The sequence below is a fragment of the Chlorocebus sabaeus genome, chromosome 24 (assembly GCF_047675955.1).
Source record: "Chlorocebus sabaeus isolate Y175 chromosome 24, mChlSab1.0.hap1, whole genome shotgun sequence".
NCBI classification, from domain to species: Eukaryota; Metazoa; Chordata; class Mammalia; order Primates; family Cercopithecidae; genus Chlorocebus; species Chlorocebus sabaeus.
The window spans coordinates 42,926,473-42,946,871 of NC_132927.1; the positions used below are offsets into that span (position 1 = coordinate 42,926,473).

The 20,399-nt window shown below is 38.4% G+C and overlaps 2 protein-coding genes across 4 annotated transcripts in view; one reads left to right on the forward strand and one right to left on the reverse strand.

The window, feature by feature from the left end:
- The window catches only part of GPHN (gephyrin), a 740,280-nt gene that overhangs the window by 76,375 nt on the left and 643,506 nt on the right, over window positions 1–20,399 (forward strand). The gene's annotated exons all lie outside the window — the stretch shown is intronic.
- LOC103229196 (glycolipid transfer protein-like) lies at window positions 13,325–14,826 on the reverse strand. The gene has a single exon (XM_073011086.1). It carries the CDS (start codon window positions 14,292–14,294, stop codon window positions 13,470–13,472), a length of 825 nt encoding a protein of 274 aa, XP_072867187.1. The 5' UTR covers window positions 14,295–14,826; the 3' UTR covers window positions 13,325–13,469.

The following is a 20,399-nucleotide window of genomic DNA, read 5'->3' on the forward strand; positions in this document are numbered from 1 at the left end:
AACTCATGCAAATCAGTAGAGGTCATATACTACATTAACAAAAAGAAGGACAAAAATATGCCTATCTCAATAGATGCAGAAGAGGCATTTGACAAAATCTAAAATATTAAGTATAGAAGATTGTATTAGTCCATTCTCACATTACTATAAAGAACTGCCTGACAGCAGCCCCAGTCAGGGGCTTATAGACAAAACTCCCATCTCCTTGGGACAGAATACCTAGGGGAAGGGGCGGCTCTGGGCGCAGCTTCAGCAGACTTAAACGTTCCTGCCTGCCAGCTCTGAAGAGAGCAGCAGATCCCTGAGCACAGCACTTGAGCTCTGCTAAGGGACAGACTGCCTCCTCAAGTGGGTCCCCATGCCTCCATGGGCAAAAGTTGGAAGCATTCCCTTTGAAAACTGGCACAAGACAAGGATGCCCTCTCTCACCACTCCTATTCAACATAGTATTGGAAGTTCTGGCCAGGGCAATCAGGCAAGAGAAGGAAATAAAGGGTATTCAAATAGGAAAAGAGGACGTCAGATTGTCTCTCTTTGCAGATAACGTGATTGTGCATTTTGAAAACCCCATCGTCTCAGCCCAAAATCTCCTTAAGCTGATTAAGCAATGTCAGCAAACTCTCAGGATACAAAATCAATGTGCAAAAATCACACGAATTTCTATACATCAGTAATAGAGAAACAGAGAGTGAAATCTTGAGTGAACTCCCATTCACAATTGCTATAAAGAGAGTAAAATACTAAGAATACAACTTACAAGGGATGTGAAGGAACTCTTCAAGTAGAACTACAAACCACTGCTCAAGGAAATAAGAGAGGACGCACAGAAATGGAAAAACATTCCATGCTCATGGATAGGAAGAATCAATATCTTGAAAATGAGCATACTGCCCAAAGTAATTTGTAGATTCAGTGCTATCCCAATCAAGCTAACATTAACTTTCTTCACAGAATTAGAAAAAACTACTTTAAATTTCATATGGAACCAAAAAATAGGCTGTATAGCCAAGACAATCCTAAGCAAAAAAGAAGAAAGCTGGAGGCATCACGCTACCTGAATTCAAACTGTACCACAAAGGCTACAGTAACCAAAATGGCATGTTACTGATACCAAAACAGATATATAGGCCAATGGAACAGAGTGGAGTCCTCAGAAATATCGCCACACATCTACAGCCATCTTATCTTTGGCGAACATGAGAAAAGCAATGGGGAAAGGATTCCCTATTTAATAAATGGTGTTGGGAAAACTGGCTAGCCGTATGCATAAAAGTGCAACTAGACTCCTTCCTTACACCTTATACAAAAATTAACTCAAGATGGATTAAAGACTTAAACCTAAAACCTGAAACCATAAAAACCCTAGAAGAAAACCTAGGCAATACCATTGAGGACATAGGCGTGGGCAAAGACTTCATGCCTAAAACACCAAAAGCAATGGCAACAGAAATCAAAATTGATAAATGGGATCTAATTAAACTAAAGAACTTCTGCACAGCAAAAGTAACTACCATCAGAGTGAACAGGCAGCTTACAGAATGGGAGAAAATTTTTACAATCCATCCATGTGACAAAGGGCCAATATTCAGAATCTAGAAGGAACTTAAACAAATATACAACACCAACGACAACAACAAATACCCATCAAGAAGTGAGCAAAGGATAGGAACAGATATTTCCCAAAAGAAGACATTTATGTGGCCAACAAACATATGAAAAAAAGCTCATCAGCTCATTGTCATTCGTCACTAGAGAAATGCAAATCAAAACCACAATGTGATACCATCTCATGCCAGTTAAAATGGCTCTCATTAAAAAGTCAGGAAAGTACAGATGCTTTAGTGGATGTGGAGAAATAGGATCGCTTTTACACTGTTGGTCAGGGTGTAAATTAGTTCAACCATTGTGGAAGACACTGGCAATTCCTCAAGGATCTAGAACCAGAAATACCACTTAACCCAGCAATCCCATTACTGGGTATATACCCAAAGGATTATAAATCATTCTACTATAAAGACACATGTACACATATGTTTATTGCAGCAGTATTCACAATAGCAAAGACTTGGAACCAACCCAAATGCCCATCAATGATAGACTGGATAAAAAAAATTTGGTACTTATACACCATGGAATATCAAAGATTTACCTCTAAACATAATAAAGACAATATACCACAAGTCCGTAGTGAATATTATACACAGCACTGAAAAGTTGAAGGCCTTTTTCCTAAGATGAGGAACAAGACATGGGCACTCACCCTTACCACTTTTGTTCAACACAGTACTGAAAGTACTAACCAGAACAGTTAGGCAAGTCAAATAAATAAAAAGGATTCAAATAGGAAAGGAAGAAGTTAAATTGTTTTTCCATATAGATGACATAACCTTATATATAGAAAAGCTTAAAGGCTCCACCAAAAACCTGCAAGAATTGATTAATAAATTCCATAAAGTTGTAGATTACAAAATCAACATATAATTGTTAGTAGCATTTCTATACAATAACAACAAATTACCTCAAAAGGAAATTAAGAACACAATCCTATTTACGGTAGCTACAAAAATAAATTAGGTATAAATTTACCCAAAGAGGTTAGAAACTCTGTAAGCAGAAAACTATAAACCATGTATGTAAGAAATTTAGGAAGATAAAATAAAGGGAAAGTTATCTCATGTTCATGAATTGAAAGGATTAACATTGTTAAAGTGTCTCTGCTGCCCAAAGTTATCTACAGATTCTATGCAAACCCCATCAAAAACTCCAATGACATATTCCCCAGAAATTGACAAGAAAAAAAATCCTAAAATTCAAATGAAATCACAAACACTTCAAAATAGCTGAAACAATGTTGAGTAAAAAGGTCAAAGCTGGAGGCCTCATAGTACCTGATTTGAAAATCTACTACAAAGCTGTGTTAATCAAATCAGCGTGGGGCTGGCATAAAAGCAGACACTCAGATCTACAGGATAGAATGGAAAAGCCAGAAAAAAAATCCACACATCTATGGTCAATTGATTGTTGATGAAAATGCCAAGATCACACAATGGGGGAAGGGAAGTCTCATCAATAAACGGTCATAGGGAAACTGAATATTCACTTGCAGAAGAATATTAGACTCCCATCTCACATCATATATAAAAATCATCTCAAAATGGATTAAATACTTAAATGTAAGACCTAAAACTGTAAAAGTAGTAAATAAATCATAGCAGAAAAGCTCTCTGTCATTGGTATGATCACACATACTTTGGATATAACCCCCAAAGCACAGACCACAAAAGTACAAATAGACAAATAGGATGACATCAATCTAAAAAGCTTCTGTACAGCAAAGGAAACAGGATGAAGAGAAAACCTGTGGAATAGCAGGAAATACATGAGACCATATGTTTGATAAGGGATTAATATCCAGAATATATGAGGAACTTGAAAGTAAGAAAAAATCTGATATAAAAATGTGCAAAGGACCTATATAAACATTTTTGAAAACAAGACATATAATTGGCCAACAGGTTTATGAAAAAGTGATGAACATTACTAATCATCAGGAAAAAGGAGATTATAACTCTAATGAGACACTATCTTATAGCTGTTAGAATGGCTACTTTAAAAAAGACTGGCAGGGCGCGGTGGCTCACGCCTGTAATCCCAGCACTTTGGGAGGCTGAGGCGGGCAGATCACAAGGTCAGGAGATCGAGACCATCCTGGCTAACACGGTGAAACCCCGTCTCCACTAAAAATACAAAAAATTAACTGGGCGTGGTGGCAGGTGCCTGTAGTCCCAGCTACTTGGGAGGCTGAGGCAGGAGAATGGCATGAACCCGGGAGGCGGAGCTTGCAGTGAGCCGAGATTGCGCCACTGCACTCCTGCCTGGGCGACAGAACGAGACTCTGTCTCTTAAAAAAATAAAAGCAAAGATCGAAGATGAGTATTAGCAAGGTTGTGGAGAAAAGAGAACCCTTGAAGACTGTTGGTTGGGTTGTAAGTTAGTATTACAGGCATAATCGAAAACAGTATGGAGGTATCTCAAAAATTAAAAGTAGAACTATCATGTCATCCAATATTTTTACTTATTGTTTGGTGTATGTCCAAAGGAAATCATATCTGTGTCAAAGAGATACCTGTACTTCTGTCACAGAATCCTTGGAGTGTCACTTTTCTAGCCAGGAACCTCTGTGGCTGGTATTGCCTTTGCCTGAATTTTACTTGGGCCTTCTTGGCTTGTTCTGCCCACTCTGCCTGACATGATACACTCTGCTTGCGCTAACAGCCTGTATCCCATACCTGCCAAGGGTGAGCCAGGTACGGAGTGGTGAGGGGTGTGTGAGTTAGCATGTGATCCAGCCACTGTGCACAGCCAAGCACACTAGTTGTGGTGTGGTGGATACCTCCAGGTGCCGGCACAGATGCTGGCACCCTGCAAGGCTGCGGCTCAATGAGGCATACCACGAGCAGCTTCCACGGCTGCCACTGGGGTAAGCACTGGTGCCTGGAAGCTTGGAGACTTCAGGAACTGCAGAGTCCCATTGAGGATGTCACAGCTGTAGCTTGGGCAGCTCTTAAGTTTGGGCTCCCTGAAGTGCTACAGCTCTTCTCTGCTTCTTGTCACCTGCAGCGTGGCAAGAAAGGGGCGTGTTTCAGCCCTGTTCGTGTTACTGCTCTTTCAGTCGTGCCATTCAGCAGGTCCTGAGTTCTTGTCCTGTGCCCAGGAAGAATAAGTTATGTGGACAAGTGGAGGGTGAACAAGGTGAAGAGATCCTTTATTGAGTGACAGAACAGCTTAAAAGGAGACCCACAGTGGGTAACTCCTCTCTGCAGGCAGGGCATCCTGACAACTGTTCAGCTCTCAGCAAAGAGGAGACCCATAGTGGATAGCTCCTCTCCACAGGCAGGTTGTCCCATCAACTGCTCAGCTCTCAGCAGAGAGGAGACCCACAGTGGGTAGCTCTTTTCTGCAGGCAGGTTGTCCTGTCGTCTGCTTGAGTTTAGCTGAGTCCAGGGTTTCTATGGGCTTCAGAGGGGAAGAAGTACATGCTGATTGGTCCATGGAAAGCCATGGGCAGGCCCAAGAAAATCACCAGAAGTTCTCCGTCCAGTCCATGGCACTAGCAGTCCGGGCTGTCTCTGATCTGAAGATGAGGTTTTACCAGCTACCAGCCCCTTTCTGTCTAGGCCTGTCTGCCTCCTGCTGTCATTAACCTGCCATCCATAGTGCCCATGGTGCCCAGGCTTTTTGTGCTGAATGTTGCCTGCAGGCCCGCGTCAAGCCACCCTTAGCCCCCTCAGCCTGTCTCCCATGCTCGTTGGTACCCAAAGTCTGGAGGGGGCCAAGGCATAAAGGGGCTGGTGTGTCATAGCTGCCCTGAGTATGTTCACACCTGGCTGATTCATGACAGTGCCTGGGCTTGGCCACAACTTTGCTCCAAAATCGGAGCAGGTGCTTGGAGTGGGTGCTTGGAGTGGGGAGAGGCTAGGCAGCGGGAGCAGTCACTTCCAAGCTTGTGGGTCAGCAGGGCTTCCTGGGTCCCCAAGAGTACAGAGATGCCTGGGTCTGCAGCCATGGCTCGACAGCTACAACTGCGCCTGGGTGGCAGGGCTCCCACCTCTTTAGCTTGGAATGGGCTGGGGGCTTCCACCTATTCCTGGTTCCTGTCAGCTCTGTGGAGTGCACAGCCCTAGCTGTGCCTCCCCTACTGCATCTGGCATCATTGGTGATGCCAGGGATTGATTGACACTGCTTCCAGACAGGCTGCCACTGCCATCAATCCCTTTTCTGAAGAGGTACGTCTCTGCCATTAGGATAGGCACAATGACTGCTCTTAACTGCTTCATGCTGACAGGGGGCATTGTTTATGGGGAAAATGGCAGTTATATCTTCTTAGAGGCCCTATCTAAGGGTCCCTAGTAAAAGGGAGCCATCAGCCAAGTTTCCATTTGCATGACCATTTGGAGCTTGATGGCCCAAAGGCGAGAAGAGACAAACCGGGTTATTAGAAGACATGTATCAAAACGAAACAAAGGGGTAAGGACAGCTCAAAAACCATGAGGCTGCTGACATGCTCAAAATTGGAATATTGATCCAGATGTTTACATTACCTATCCCTTTTTTCTCTCTGAGCTGCAGTCAGAAATCACTGGTTGGTTCACAGGAGCAAGTAGGGTTAGTCTAAAATGCAGACCAAAACTTAAAAACACAGTCCAGAGGGGGCTGAGGCAGCATGGGACTGGCTTGTCAGCACTGCCCCAAGTGTGTGCATACCCAGCTATGTCGTGACAGGCTTGGCCACAACGTTGCTCCAAAATTGGAGCGGGTGCCAGGAGTGGGGAGAGAGGCCAGGCAGCGGGAGCAGACTCTTCCGAGACTGCAGGAGTGTCTTCACAGGCCCCTGAGAGTGCAGAAATGCCTGGGTCTGCAGCTGTGGCTGGGTGGCTGCAACTGCACCCAGGAGGGCAGGGCTCCTGCTCCTTCAACTTGGAAGTGGGCAGGGCTTCTACCTGTTCCTGGCTCCTGCAGCTTTGTGGAGTCCACAAGCTCCAGTCTTACCTCCCACACTGCAGCTGGCATCATGGCAGTGTCCATTCCAGATGGCCTGCTACTGCCATCACTTCCATGTTCATGGTGGCATTATTTCCAATAGCCAAGATGTGGAATCAATCTAAGTGTCCGTTAATGGGTAAATGGATGAAGAAAACATGTTATATATACACAGTGAAATATCATTCAGACTTAACAAAAGAAGGAAATCCTGTCATTCTCAACATCATGGATCAACCTGTAGGACATTATGTTAAGTGAAAATAAGTAAGGCACAGAAAGACAAATACTCATGATCTTACTTATTACATGTGTAGTGCAAAAATGTTGACCTCATAGAAACAGTAAAATGTTGATTATCAGAGGCTAGGGTGTGGGCGGAATTAGGGAGATGTTGGTTAAAAGACAGAAAAATTTATTTAAAGTGGAGGAATAAGTTCAAAGACTATTGAAAATCATGGTGACTGCAGTTAATAACAATATGTGGCATATTTGAAAATTGCTAAGACAGTAGATTTTAAGTGTTCTTACCAGAAGAAATGATAAGTATGTGAGGCAATGCATATGTTAAATAGCTTGATTTAGCCATTCTACAGATATCAAAGCATCTTTTGTATTTGTATATTATAAATATATTTAATATATATAAAATATATATTTATATTATAAATATATTTATACTTTTAATCAGTCAGTTAAAAAAAAAGTACTGAGACTCTGAGGAAGGCATTAGTTAATTTGCCCATGGTTATATAGTTGGTGAATCCAGTGGTCTTACTTCAGATGTGTGCTCTTAACCAAAAGATGCACTTGCTTTCCCCTCCGCTTCTATCCCTAAAAATGGAAAAGCAAAATAAAGAAGTAGAAAGAGGCCGGGCGCGGTGGCTCCCACCTGCAATCCCAGCACTTTGGGAGGCCGAAGCTGATCACGAGGTCAGGAGTTCGAGACTACCCTGACCAACATGGTGAAACCCCATATCTACTAAAAATGCAAAAATTAGCCAGGCGTGGTGGTGCATGCATGTAATCCCAGCTACTCAGGAGGCTGAGGCAGGAGAATCGCTTGAACCCGGGAGGTGGAGGTTGCAGTGAACCGAGATCAGTGCCACTGCACTCCAGCCTGGGCGACAGAGCAAGACTCCATCTCAAAAACAAAAAAAGAGAAAAAAAGAAGTGGAAAGAAATTCAGTAGCCATTTAATTCAGCCTTGCAGTTGATGCAGTCTTTAGCTAAACACTGGGATAGTTTGGGAGGGAAGGCCGTAGTTTGGGAGGGAAGGCCGTTAGTACAATTTTTTTATACATTGTGCCTAAGAGGCTTTTGAGTCATGGATCTTTGATAATTTCTTTACTTTCAGTAGTAACGTATCCTTGGTAATTTTTTTACTTTCAGTAATAATATATCCTAGACAAATTTTATGCATTTTTTTCATACTTGAAAGAAACTTTTTATTAAAAAATAGTATTAATGGAGCATAATCTGGTAGGAGTGTTCATTACTACTGTTTTATTGTTTTTAAGCTTTTTCCATGGTTAAGAGTAGCTAATACACATTTTTGGAGATAAAAACGTGAATCCCAAATTTATCCTCTTTCCAATTTAAGATAAAGATTTTGATGGATTTTATTCACCACTTTGGTCTTACCCTTTTTTGAATATCGTCTTCTTTTATTATCCTTTTACCTCTGTTCTCTGATTTTACATTTTGTTTTTTGCATTTTTTTTTTTTCTAGATACAGGCCTAGGTATTTTATTTTACTTCTCATTATAGTCATAGAGTCTTCTCAATTACTTTAACTAAGTAGGTTTTTTTGGGTGGTTGGAGGAGAAAACAATAATTTGTCTGCTTATTTATTTTACATATTGCTTATATTTCTTTTGTGAATTATTTTAGGGTTTTTATTGGTTGTTTTTGGCTTCCTGATAGAAAAATTATATTGTTTGCAAATAAAGATTGCTTTCCTCCTTTTTCTTCCAATTTTGGCCTCTAATGTTTTCTCTTCTCTAATTGTGTTGTTTAATAACACCAAAAGATATTAAATAATAGAAGAGATAGTGGACATCCTTGTCTTATTCCTTATTTTAATGAGAAAGTATCTAACATTTCCAGTTAAGTAAGTTGCTGGCTAATTGGGCAAGTACAGACACATGTGTATATCTTTATATCTATATGTATTCAGGCTAACAAATACCTCTTAATTTCTATGTAAACTTTAAATTTTTTATTTTAATTACGTAATTAGGTAATTATGAATGAAGTTGAATTATGTCACTTGAGTTTTCAGCAGTTATGAAAATAAACATATAATCTTCCATTAATATAATGGATTTTATTAATGCATCTGTAATATTAAAAACCTTTGAACTTCTGGAATGTACCCCTCTTTTAAATTTTTTTTAGTGTTTTGGATTCTTTTGCATATTATCTCATTTAAAGTTTTTGCATTGTTATTCTTTAGTGTGTTTTATTTGTGCAGTTTTCTGTGCAGTTTTGTGAAGGTTTGGGGCCAACGTTATGTAACTGTCATATAAAAATAATTTGGAAATTTTCTTCCTTTTTAAAATCTAGTCCTTATTTTTATTTTAGTCAGGCACTGTTTTAACAGATGTTCAAGTACCTACCATGTGCTATTAACAATACAACTGTGATGGTAGTTAATAGTTCCTTAGCTTACTATGAATTTGTCAGTACTCTAAGTACAGTTGATTCTCACTACTTGAAGTAGATTTGTTTTGTGAAGTAGCAGTGAATAATAAATTAGCTCTTACTGGAATTACAATGTTAGGTTCCTATAAGCCTCCGGTCACAATATTTTTGTCCACATATCAATACATCACTAAAATGTGTGTTTCTATTTAAAGACACCTTATTTAATATATATATTGTTGATTCATTAATATTGAACTCATGTCCCACAGCAGTATGACTCATGCCTGAAGGAAGCTTTTGTAACACACATATTTTCTCCCTAAGGTCTATCACAGGCATCTTGTGCTTAGGAACACTAGACAGCACTTGGGCATTCTAAATAGCCAAATCATCAAGAAAAAGCACAAAAATGAGAACATTGTTGCACTTAATAGACTGTGAAAAGAATACTCCTTTATAGTATGGGAGCAGAAACAAAGCAGAGAATTACTTTGTTCAGTTTCAGCTGACAGGATACAAATCAGGTGACTCAAAATTCTCCCCCTCTGCACATTTCCACAAATTATTGCCAGAGTGCTACGAATATTGATGTTGGATTACACATAAATTTTATTGAGTAGGCAAATTCACAAATGTGGAATCTGTGGATGAGGATTGATTGTATTTCTGTGTATTTAATATGTGTTCATTTATTGGTCACAGCAATGCTGTGAGGTAGGTATTATAACACATACTATACAATAAAGAGGTTAAGTTCCTTGCACAGTGTTACACAGTCAATGAGTGTTTGAGGACAACACTAAAGTAGTGTAACTGATACCAAGACATGTCGTTTGCCCTTAGGAACTATTTCCATCTAAAAGGGTTAAAGGTGTTTTGCTCAAATAACTAAATTTAAAGTAGTTTGAGATAAGTAGCATAAGGGTAGTGCCACCCAGATGTAATGGATATTCAGAGGGAAGATTATTTTGGAGACCACGGAAGGACGTTAGGTGATGGTTTCTAAATGGAGGCTTTTAGAATCAGTAAGATTTCATCAAGTTGGCTTATGAGGATGTAGGAGATGAACTATTTCAGAAGGTACTCATTTCTTACATCAAATACCTTCAATGATTCTAGTCTTTTTGGAATAGGAAAGTGGTGGTGAAGTGGCAACCTCTTTAGTTTTCAGTTTTCAGGATTCATATACTCACTCATTCATGTGACCGTTTTTTCCAGTACTATTTAAAAATCTATTCTGCCTTTGTAATACTGGGAACTAAAGCATAGCACCATTAATTGGAAGTCTTAAAGATGAACAAGGTAGTGTTTTAATGTAAATGTATGAATTTCTTATTATGGAATAAGAAAAACCAACAATAGATTGACATTTGTGCAATAGGACTCCAAGTAGTGGGTGTTTTGTGGGAGAGTGAAAAATTGAAGTAAATATTAAAAATTGCTGAAATACAAAGATTTACCCCATATACAATACTTTTGTAGTATACTCATCTTGTTTTTCAATGCATCTCATTAATCATACATCTTAACTGCATTGTAAAACCAAAAAATTAACAGGGAATTTTTAAACCAAATAATCTAACTTTACTAGGCAACGTAGTGATTATCATTTCAGATTTGGTGCCCATGTAATTGGGCTGATTTATCACAGGTGGTAGATGTGTAAACCTCCCTGTGTATGATCTTGTTGAGGGCAAGAATTGTGGCTTTTCATTTTTTGCATTTCTGATAACCAGCAAAGTTCCTATCACATAGAAAGCCCTCAGGAAATGTTACTGCTTAACTAAATGAATACTCCAAAACCCTTTGTGACTAATAATTTCTGTGTAAATATTGTAGGTTGTGTTGATCAGTGTTCTTGCATTCTATGTATTATTGTTTTCTTTATTTTCAGTGCAACCGTGTGAGAGTGATCAAAGTGGAAAAAATCTGTCCCTATATTTAGCTTTGTAATGAGAAACCACCATACTAATTCATAATTTTTTCATCCCATTTGGCTGCTTTTCTTTTTATTGTTAGTTTTTTTTTTCTTGTCAGAGAATGTTAGGTAATTTTCCAGTATAACTTTCTCAATAATATGTTTCCTCATTATTGCAGTGAATAACTCAGTGATGTGAAATTAGAAGATAACCTATTCTGTTTCAGCACCAGTGCTTTGACACATATAACTTGAAATGTGAATATGACTTTTGTTTTTTCATGTTAAAGGATTCAATTTTTCATCAGTTACTTAGATCTTCATAAAACCTGAAGTTAGGAAGGAATTTCACTAGTTATTAAGTCCTATTCCATTTTAATGCCTGCAGTAGTAAATGTTTGTTTATGATAAAACTCTTTGATTAGGTAGTAGAGAAAATTCAAGGTCAAAAGTACAAATTTCTGCCAAACTAAAGAAAGAATATTTTAATATGACTTGCAAGCTTCTTGGATTCATATATATTAAGGAGGGGGGTGGAAGATGACTGTGCTAAGAATCACATAGCGTTCAATAAAAAGCCAATAAAAAGTCATCTCTGTGCCAAGAGTTATTGAACATTTTGAAATGAGTTACAGATTAATTCATATATTTCAATATTATCAATATTTGCTCTTGGTCTAGTTCCCCTCCTCTCCCAAGAAGAAATTGATCCAGTGTTCAATTTTAGTTCTCTCTGTTAAACATATCAAGCTTACAAGGCTAAAATAGGTGTCATTGAGAATGTATTTTTTAAAAAATATTGAAAAAATTGTATTTTTTTTAAATTCCAAAATAGAGATTTATTTATTAAGGGTTATTTAGTTTATGCATAAAAATCACCAGTTGTTCCTTATTGGGTTTTTTCTTTTAAAACACACATCAGTTCTTTTGGGGTTGCTTTGTTTGCCCCAGCACTTTAAAAAATACAGCTTTTTTTTAGCTCCAGGAAGAACAGTTAAGGTTAAGGCAGTGAGGCGTTTTCTTGAATCTTAGCGGCTGAAGGGTTCATCTCTCCCCGTCAAGAGAATATAAACAGTAGGTAGTTTCTTAGGTTGAAAAATCTGTCCCTGAAGGAAATAATTCTGCAGAAGAATGCAGACAGAGTCATCTATGGTCAATTGTTTGTGCCCTACAGCTTTGAAAGAAATGCCTCTTGGTCATCAAGGGCTTGCTGGTTGGTTTCAGCTGTAAAACAACAACAACAACAACAAAAAACACAAAAAAGAAAACAAACAAAAAAACCTGTCTAGCAAGATAGAAAGAGCAGGGTTTACAATAGTGTTATGAGACTGGACTATGCAGACCACATGAGAATACACACCAGTTTGCTTTAAAAAAAAAAAAAAAAAAAAAAATCCCACATAGAGGCCCTGCATAATTTCAAATCAAACTCTTTGTAGCCCTTAAAATAACCAAAATAGCAATACAGCGAGAGCCTCATAAGGTCACATGCTTTTTTTTTTTTCTTTTTTTTTTTTTGAGATAGAGTTTCGCTCTTGTTGCCCAGACTGGAATGCAGTGGTGCCATCTTGGCTACTGTAACCTCCACCTAAGGGTTCTAGCGATTCTCCTGCCTCAGCCTCCCAAGAAGATGGGATTACAGGCTTGTGCTACCGTGCCTGGCTAATTTATATTTTTAGTAGAGACTTCACCATGTTGGTCAGACTGGTCTCAAACTCTGACCTCAATTGGTCCACCCACCTCTCCCCCCTCCTTTTTTTTTTGAGATGAGTCTCTCTTGTTGCCCAGGCTGGAGTGCAATGGTGCGATCTCAGCTCACTGCAACCTCCACCTCCCAGGTTCAAGCGATTCTCCTGCCTCAGCCTCCTGAGTAGGTGGAACTACAGGCGTGCACCACCACGCCTGACTAATTTTTTATATTTTTAGTAGAGTTGGGGTTTCACCATGTTGGCCAGGTTGGTCTCAAACTCCTGACCTCAGGTGATCCGCCCACCTTGGCTTCCACCAAAGTGCTGGGATTACAGGCGTGAGCCACGGTGTCCGGCCATCATGTGCTTATTTTTAAAATGAGGTGGATGACACCATTCCCCCAGAGCTGTGTTCCTCCTTGGCGACAAAACAAAACCAAAAATCCCTGGGACTTGACTCATTAGAAGTGTTAATCGATTTTTGCCACGCTGAAATGAAGCTATAAAGTCAGTCTGTGCTGTCGTGAAATTCCAAGATTTGGAAATAAGATCATTATTTATTGGTCCTTTAGAATAGGCCAAAAAAAAAAAAAAAAAAAAAAAAAAAGACTTAAAAAACGAGGGCTGTCCCCTGCAGACTCTGGCAGGACTCGGGGACGCAAGCCAGGGGCAGCTCACAGACTTGATTCACAGTGATTCTGGTTTGCCTGTTTCTTCGTGTGGCCATGAGTCAGGGGCGTGTCCAGCGGTGAGAACACCTGCACCTTGTAGTTAAGCTCGGCCATCATCTGGGTATACATCTCATAGATGACATCGATGGTGGCCGTGTAGTTGACTAGGAAGAGGCGGATCTTCTCCAGGCACTCCTCCTCTGTCACATTCTGCCCCTTGGAGAGCGCTTTCAGGATGTCGGACTTATAGGGGGCTGCGTACAGTGCTGCCTGGAAGATCTGCATGATCCAGCCATGGTACTTCTTGAGGGCCATCTCGTAGGCCTTGGTGGTGTTGACGCGGATGAGGTTGGGGTGGTTCTCGTCCCGCTCCCCGTCACAGGTGCTGTGGAGGAAGACCTGGATGAAGTGGAGGCCTCTTTTCAGCCACATCAGCGCCAGTGTGGCCTCTACTTTGGGCCACTCTGCTCCATACATTTCTTTCTCCACCTCCAGGATGTTCTGCAGCGTCCAGAACTTGACTGGGTTGGTGTCGTACACGGCTTTGATTTTCGTGATGTTGCCGCTTATGTCTGCCTTGATGGGAGTAAACACTGGGGACCCAAGGTAATTGAAGAAGGGCGGCAGGTGTGACACCGCCTCGAGGAAATGCCTAGTCTTGATCTGATTGTCCGCGGGCAGCGGCTTCAGCAGGTGTTCAGCCGGCAGCGCCATTTCGGGGTCGAGGCCCGCGGTGATGCCCCAGCCGCCGTCAGCGCTGGGGTCATCACAGCCACCCGCCGCAGGCTCCGGGGATGCCAGCGTCGAAAAAATTGTATTCTTAAACATGGGATCATATTTGGAGTCTTAGTGTCTATGAAATCCTCCTGCTACAAAATTTATATATGGGTAAAAACTAAAACAGGAATTTGAAATCTTTTAACTTTTAGATTACAAAAAAGAATATGGGAAATACACACAAGAAGAAAGTTTTAAAATCCCTGTAATCCCTCTATCCAGAAATAGTAATATTTTGATACATACATTTTCAGGGTTTTTATTTTGTGTGTGTATGCACACACATTTATACTGTTTTATAAACTTTGAATCATACTGTAGGAGCACTTTTGTTCCTTGCTTTTTTCAACTTCATGAACATTTTCCTTTGCCACCAAAATTTTAGTTCAAAGTCATTTAAAATGGTTATATAATTTTCCACTGAATGCCTGTATCATAAGTGATCTTCAGCAGTGGGACATTAGATATATAGATATATCCAATTTTCGATTATGAACAGTGCTATGCTAAGTGTTTTTATGTAGCTTTTTATACACAATTCCTATTTTTGTATGATGAAGGGAATGGAATTTTAAATCTTATATTGATTGTACCTTGCAACTATATTTCTGTTTTGTCTTAGATATTATCAAATGATATGTTTAAATATTTATCTTGGTAAATAAATACTTGATAAATTAGGTCATTTTTGTAACAAACAAAATTTTTTAATTTTTATTCTATTTCGATATAGGTCAGTTGTAGTTGTAATGAAGGAATCATATTTCCTCAAATCTAAAAATTATAAAGATGGAAACTGATACTTCTTCACATCTAGCAGTTTGATTATACATCTTATGATTAACGTTAATATTATCTGAGACATATTTCACTGTCCTTTATGTGCACTTCCTTATGTACATTGTCCACTATGACAAAATATGTCTCTTAATTTAGGTCTTGGGGAATGAACACTTGTTTTTAGTATTAACCTATCAGAGTAAGCACTTTAATTGGATTAGCTCATTTAATTCTCATAACATTGCATGAACTATAGGTAGCATTTTATCCTATTTTATACATGAGGAATTCTGACTCATAGAGTCCTCATGTGTCATAGAGTCCTTTGTAGGGCTACAAAGTATAGGCAGTAATATAGGTGGAGTATCATGATTGGTTTGTAGGAACTCTGGTACTGGCACCTGCATTTGTAAACATCTACAGCAGGAATGTATATGCCATTTAGTGCTTTTGTTTTTTTATTCTGCTCTAATTGAAGATTATTTTCCAAAGTTATTCTCTTAACAAAAATTGAAAAATATACTATATAGAATATGTATACAGATATTTGTATGCATATGTATGTGTATGCATTCAGGTGTGAATAGATATCCATAAACCTAACTGAATTTTAAAATTTTAATACTAGAAATATTAAAATAGTTGCTTTGCAGACACTAGGTTATGGAACACTATCCACTGACTGAAATATTTTTTCTGGCTATAATTTGAGTATAATTAAAATATAAACTTGTAAGTTCCTCTTTTTAAAAAGATATTTTGGAAAAACAGATTTTACTCTTTTCATTAGAAAAGTATTCCAATATGTAACTGTATATATACTCAGACATGCATATCTCTGATTTAAAATGATTTATTCTTTAGTTTTAAGCCTATATATATATTTTAAAAATAATTTCTTATTTCAGATTTGGGGGTACCTGAGAAAATTTGTTACCTGGGTATATTGCATGATGCTGAGGTTTGGAATATAGATGATCCTGTCACACAGGTACTGAGCATAATACCTGATAGGTAGGTCTTCAGCCCATTTTCCCTTCCCTCCCCTCTCCCTTCTTTAGACATCTCTAAGTGTCTATTGTTCTCATCTTTCTGTCCATATGTATTCCATTATTTAGGTCACGCTTATAAGTGAAAACATATGATATTTGGTTTTCTGTTCCTGTGTTAATTAGGATAATGGCCTCCAGCTACATCCATGTTGCTGCAAAGGACACATTTCAGTCTTTTTATGGCTGCGTAGTATTCCATGGCGTATATGTGCCACGTTTGCTTTATCGACTCTCCTATTGATGGGCACTTAGGTTGATTCTATATCTTTGCAATTGTGAATAGTGATGCAATGAACATATGAGTGCATATGTCTTTTTTGTAGGATTATTTATTTGCCTTTGGGTATATACCCAGTAATGGGATGGCTGGGTCAAACAGTAGTCCTGTTATAAGTTTTTGAGAAATCTCTCAACTGCTTTCCACAGTGGCTGAACTAACTTGCATTCCCACCAAGAGTGTGTATGTGTTCTCTTTTCTCCCCAGACTTGTCAGCATTTATTATTTTTTACCTTTTTAATAATCACCATTCTGACTGGTGTAAGATGGTATATTGTAGTTTTGATTTGTGTGTCTCTGATGATTAGTGATGATGAACATTTTTTCATTTGTTCCTTGGCCACTTGTAATGCCTTCTTTGATAAGTGTCTATTTATATCCTTTGCCGATTTTTTTTTTTTTTGAGACGGAGTCTCGCTTTGTCGCCCAGGCTGGAGTGCAATGGCACGATCTCTGCTCACTGCAAGCTCCACCTCCCGGGTTCACGCCATTCTCCTGCCTTAGCCTCCCGAGTAGCTCAGACTACAGCGCCCGCCACTACACCCAGCTAAGTTTTTGTATTTTTAGTAGAGACGGGGTTTCACCGTGTTAGCCAGGATGGTCTCGATCTCCTGACCTCATGATCTGCCTGCCTCGGCCTCCCAGAGTGCTAGGATTACAGGTGTGAGCCACCGCTCCCGGCCCCATTTTTTAAACGAGTTTTTTTTTAACCAAAAAAAATTTGGTTAAAAAAATTTTTTGATTCGTTTAAATTTCTTATAGATTCTGGATATTAGACCTTTGTTGGATGCATAGTTTGTGAATATTTTCTCCCATTCTCTAGGCTGTTTACTGTTGATAATTTATTTTGCTGTGCAGAGCTCTTTAATTAGGTCCCATTTGTCAATTTTCATTTTTGTTGTAATTGCTTTTGGGGACTTAGTCATAAGTTCTTTGCCAAACCTGATGTCAAGAAGTGCATTTCCTAGGTTTTCTTGTAGGATTTTTGTAGTTTGAGGTCTTATATTTACATCTTTAATCCATCTTGAGTTAATTTTTGTATATGGTGAAAGGTAGAGACTAGCTTCATTCTTCTTTTGAACAGGGAGTCCTTTCCTCACTGCTTCCTTTTGTTGACTTTGTTGAAAATCAGATGGTTCTGGGTGTACGGCTTTATTTCTGGGTTCTTTCTTCTGTTCCATTGGTCTATGTGTCTGTTTTTGTACCAGTCCCATGCTATTTTGGTTACTGTAGCCTTATAGTATAGTTTGAAATCAGGTAATGTTCTTTTTGCTTAGTATTGCTTTGGTGATTTGGGTTCTGCCTTTGTTCCATGTGAATATTAGAATAGGTTTTTCTAATTTTGCAAAAAATGATGTTGGTAGTTTGACAGAAATAGCATTGAATTTATAAATTGCTTTGGCCAGTATAGCCATTTTAACAATATTGATTCTTCCAGTTCGTGGGCATGGAATATATTTTTGTTTATTTGTCTTATCTTTCATTTATTTCAGCAGTGTTTTGTAGTTCTTGTAGAGATCTTTCACCTCTTTGGTTAGATGTATGCATAGGTTTTTGCTGTTGGAAATTGGTGTGTGTTCTTGATTTGGCTCTCAGGTAGAATGTTTTTGGGGTATAGAAGTGCTATTGATTTTTGTATATTGATTTTGTATCCTGAAACTTAAGTTATTTATCAGTTCCAGGAGCCTTTTGGCAGCATCTTTAGTGTTTTCTAGGTATGGAATCATATCATCAGTGAAGAGAGATAATGTGACTGACTTCCTTTCCTATTTGAATGTATTTTATTTCTTTCTTTTGTCTGATTATTCTGACTAGCACTTTCAGTACTATGTTGAATAGGAGTGTTGAGAGTGGGCAGCCTTGTCTCATGCTAGTTCTCAAGGATAATGACTCCAGCTTTTACCTGTTCAGTATGATGTTGACTGTGGGTTTGTCATCGATAGCTCTTATTATTGTGAGGTATGTTCCTTCGAAGCCTTGTTATTGAGGGTTTTTATCATAAATAGATGTTGGATTTTGTAGAAAGCTTTTTCTGTGTCTATTGAGATGATCATATGCTTTTTGTTTTTGATTCTGTGTATGTGGTGAATCACATTTATTGATGTGCATATGTTGAACCAACCCTGCATCCAGGAATAAAGCCTACTCGATCATGGTGAATTAACTTTTTAATGTGCTGCTGGATTCATTTCGCTATTTTTTTTTTTTCGGGTTTTATGTTTGTGTTCATTTGGGATATTGACCTCAAGTTTTCTTTTTTGTTGTTTCTTTGCCAGATTTTGTGTCACGATAATTCTGATCTTGTAGAATGAGTTAGGGAGCAGGGGGAGTCCCTCCTCCTCAATTTTTTGGGGGAATATTTTTGGTAGGATTGGTGCCAGTTCTTATTTGTATGTGTGGTAGAATTTAGCTGTGAATCCTTCTAGTCCATGGCTTTTTTTTTGTTGTTGGTGGTAAGTTTTTAATTACTGACTCAAATTTGGAAGTTGTTATTGTCTGTTCAGGTTTTCACTTTCTTCCTGGTTCAGTCTTTGGAGAATTTATTTCCTTTAGATTTCTAATTTGTGTTCATAGAGATGTTCATGATAGTCTCTGAGGATCTTTTGTATCTCTGTGGGATCAGTTGTAATGTCATCTTCGTCATTTCTGTTTGTGCTTATTTGGATCTTCCCTTTTTCTCCTTTGTTAATCTAATGAAAAGCCTGTCAATCTTTTTTATTCTTCTGATAAACCTATTCTTCTTTCCATTGATCTTTTGTATGGATTTTTGAGTCTTAATGTAATTCACTTCTGATCTTAGTTATTTCTTTTCTTTTGTTAGCTTTTTTTTTTTTCCTAGTTCCTCTAGGTACAAAGTTAGATTGTTAATTTGAGATCTTTCTAATTTTTTTATGAATGCATTTGACACTGTAAACTTTCCTCTTAACATGCCTTAGTTCCATCCCGAAGATTTTGTTAATATGCGGTTCCATTTTTGCAAATTTCGAATAATTTTTTGGTTTCTGCCTTCATTTCATTGTTTCCACAAAACTTATTCAGGAGCAAGTTCCTTCATTTTCATATATTTGTGTAGTTTTGAGAGATCATCTTGGTGTTGGTTTTTGTTTTTATTGCACTGTGATGTGAGAACGTGCTCAATATAATTTTGATTTTTTTGAATTTATTGAGACTTGCTTTATGACCAAAACATTTGTTTGATCTTAGAATATGTTTCTTGTGCAGATGAGAAAAATGTATATTCTGTGATTTTAGGTGGAGTATTCTGAAGATGTCTATTAGGTCCCATTGGTCGACTGTCAAGATTAAGTCTGGAATTTCTTTGTAGTTTTCTCCCTCAATGATCTGCCTAGTCCTGTCACTGGGGAGTTGACATCTCCCAGTATTATTATGTGGCTGTTGAGGTCTTTGTCTAGGTCAAGAAGAACTTGTTTTATGAGTCTGGTGCTCCAATGTTGGGTGTGTATAGACTTAAAGTAGTTAAGTCTTCTTGTTGAATTGAACCCTTTGCCACTAAGTAATACCCTTGTTTGCCCTTCTTAATTGTTTTCAGTTTAAAGTCTGGTTTATCTGATATTAGAATTAAAACTCCTGCTCTTTATCGTTTTCCATTTGTATGGCAGTTCTTTTTCCCTTTAATTTGAGGCTGTGGGTGTTGTTACGTGTGAGATGCATCTTCTTGAAGACAGCAGACAGTTGGATCTTGTCTTTTTATTCAGTTTGCCATCCTATGCCTTTTAAATGGGTCTTTATTCCATTCACATTGTGGGTTGGCATTGATATGTAAAGTTTTGATCCTGAAATTGTGTTTTTAGCTGATTGTTTTGTAGAGTTGTTTGTGTAGCTTCTTTATAGTGTCTGTGGGCTATATGCTTAATTGTGTTTTTGTGGTATCAGATACTGTTCTTTAGCTTTCATGTTTAGCACTCCCTTATGGATTTTTTGTAAGGCTGGTCTAGTGGTTACAATTTCTTAGCATTTGAAACTTAGTTTGGTGGGATATGAAATTCTTCATTGGAATTTATTCTTTTTAAGGCTGCTGAAAATTGG